Consider the following 895-nt stretch of genomic DNA (forward strand, 5'->3'; position numbering starts at 1 on the left):
TCCCAGGCAGCAGACCCACGGAGAGGTCCTGCCCACCTCCCCACTCGCACTCCGCATCAGGTGACCAAAGATCAGGAGCGTGCGGCTGAAGCACAGCCAGTAATAGAGGAGCAGACCCCTCAAATAACGGAAGAGCGGCTTATAACCCTCACACTCAAAGGATACCTGAAACACGGACCTCATTCAGGCCGCAAAAAATTACAGGCAACCTGGGAGTCCGTGAATCGACTCATTGACGTAACTGCTCTGTGCAACACTAAGGGTGCAGCCTGAGACATTTTTCAACAGTTAATGGGACAGTGTAGAGGGAGCTTTACTCTGCATCTAACCCGTGCTGTACCTGCCCTGGGAGTGTGTGATGGGACAGTGTAGAGGGAGCTTTACTCTGTATCTAACCCGTGCTGTACCTGCCCTGGGAGTGTTTGATGGGACAGTGTAGAGGGAGCTTTACCCTGTATCTAACCCGTGCTGTACCTGCCCTGGGAGTGTGTGATGGGACAGTGTAGAGGGAGCTTTACTCTGCATCTAAACCCGTGCTGTACCTGCCCTGGGAGTGTGTGATGGGACAGTGTAGAGGGAGCTTTACTCTGTATCTAACCCGTGCTATACTGGCCCTGGGAGTGTTTGATGGGACAGTGTAGAGGGAGCTTCTTACTCTGTATCTAACCCGTGCTGTATCTGCCCTGGGAGTGTTGATGGGACATGTGTAGAGGGAGCTTTACTCTGTATCTAACCCGTGCTGTACCTGCCCTGGGAGTGTTTGATGGGACAGTGTAGAGGGAGCTTTACTCTGTATCTAACCCGTGCTGTACCTGCCCTGGGAGTGTTTGATAGGACAGTGTAGAGGGAGCTTTACTCTGTATCTAACCCATGCTGTACCTGCCCTGGGAGTGTT

At 52.7% G+C, this 895-nt stretch overlaps 1 protein-coding gene across 1 annotated transcript in view; it reads right to left on the reverse strand.

Annotated features, from left to right (window-relative positions):
* LOC147091072 (mucin-17-like) overlaps positions 1-183 on the reverse strand; it is an 80,132-nt gene extending 79,949 nt beyond the window's left edge. Inside the window, exon 1 of the mRNA XM_085977157.1 lies at positions 45-183. Coding sequence (XP_085833283.1) covers positions 45-183 — 139 coding nt within the window. The remainder of the gene's footprint in view (positions 1-44) is intronic.
* Positions 184-895: the final 712 nt, after the last annotated feature.

The sequence above is a fragment of the Somniosus microcephalus genome, unplaced genomic scaffold, assembly GCF_052327205.1.
Source record: "Somniosus microcephalus isolate GS21.2 unplaced genomic scaffold, FLI_Smic_1.0 unresolved_chr4, whole genome shotgun sequence".
In the NCBI taxonomy this organism is placed as follows: Eukaryota; Metazoa; Chordata; class Chondrichthyes; order Squaliformes; family Somniosidae; genus Somniosus; species Somniosus microcephalus.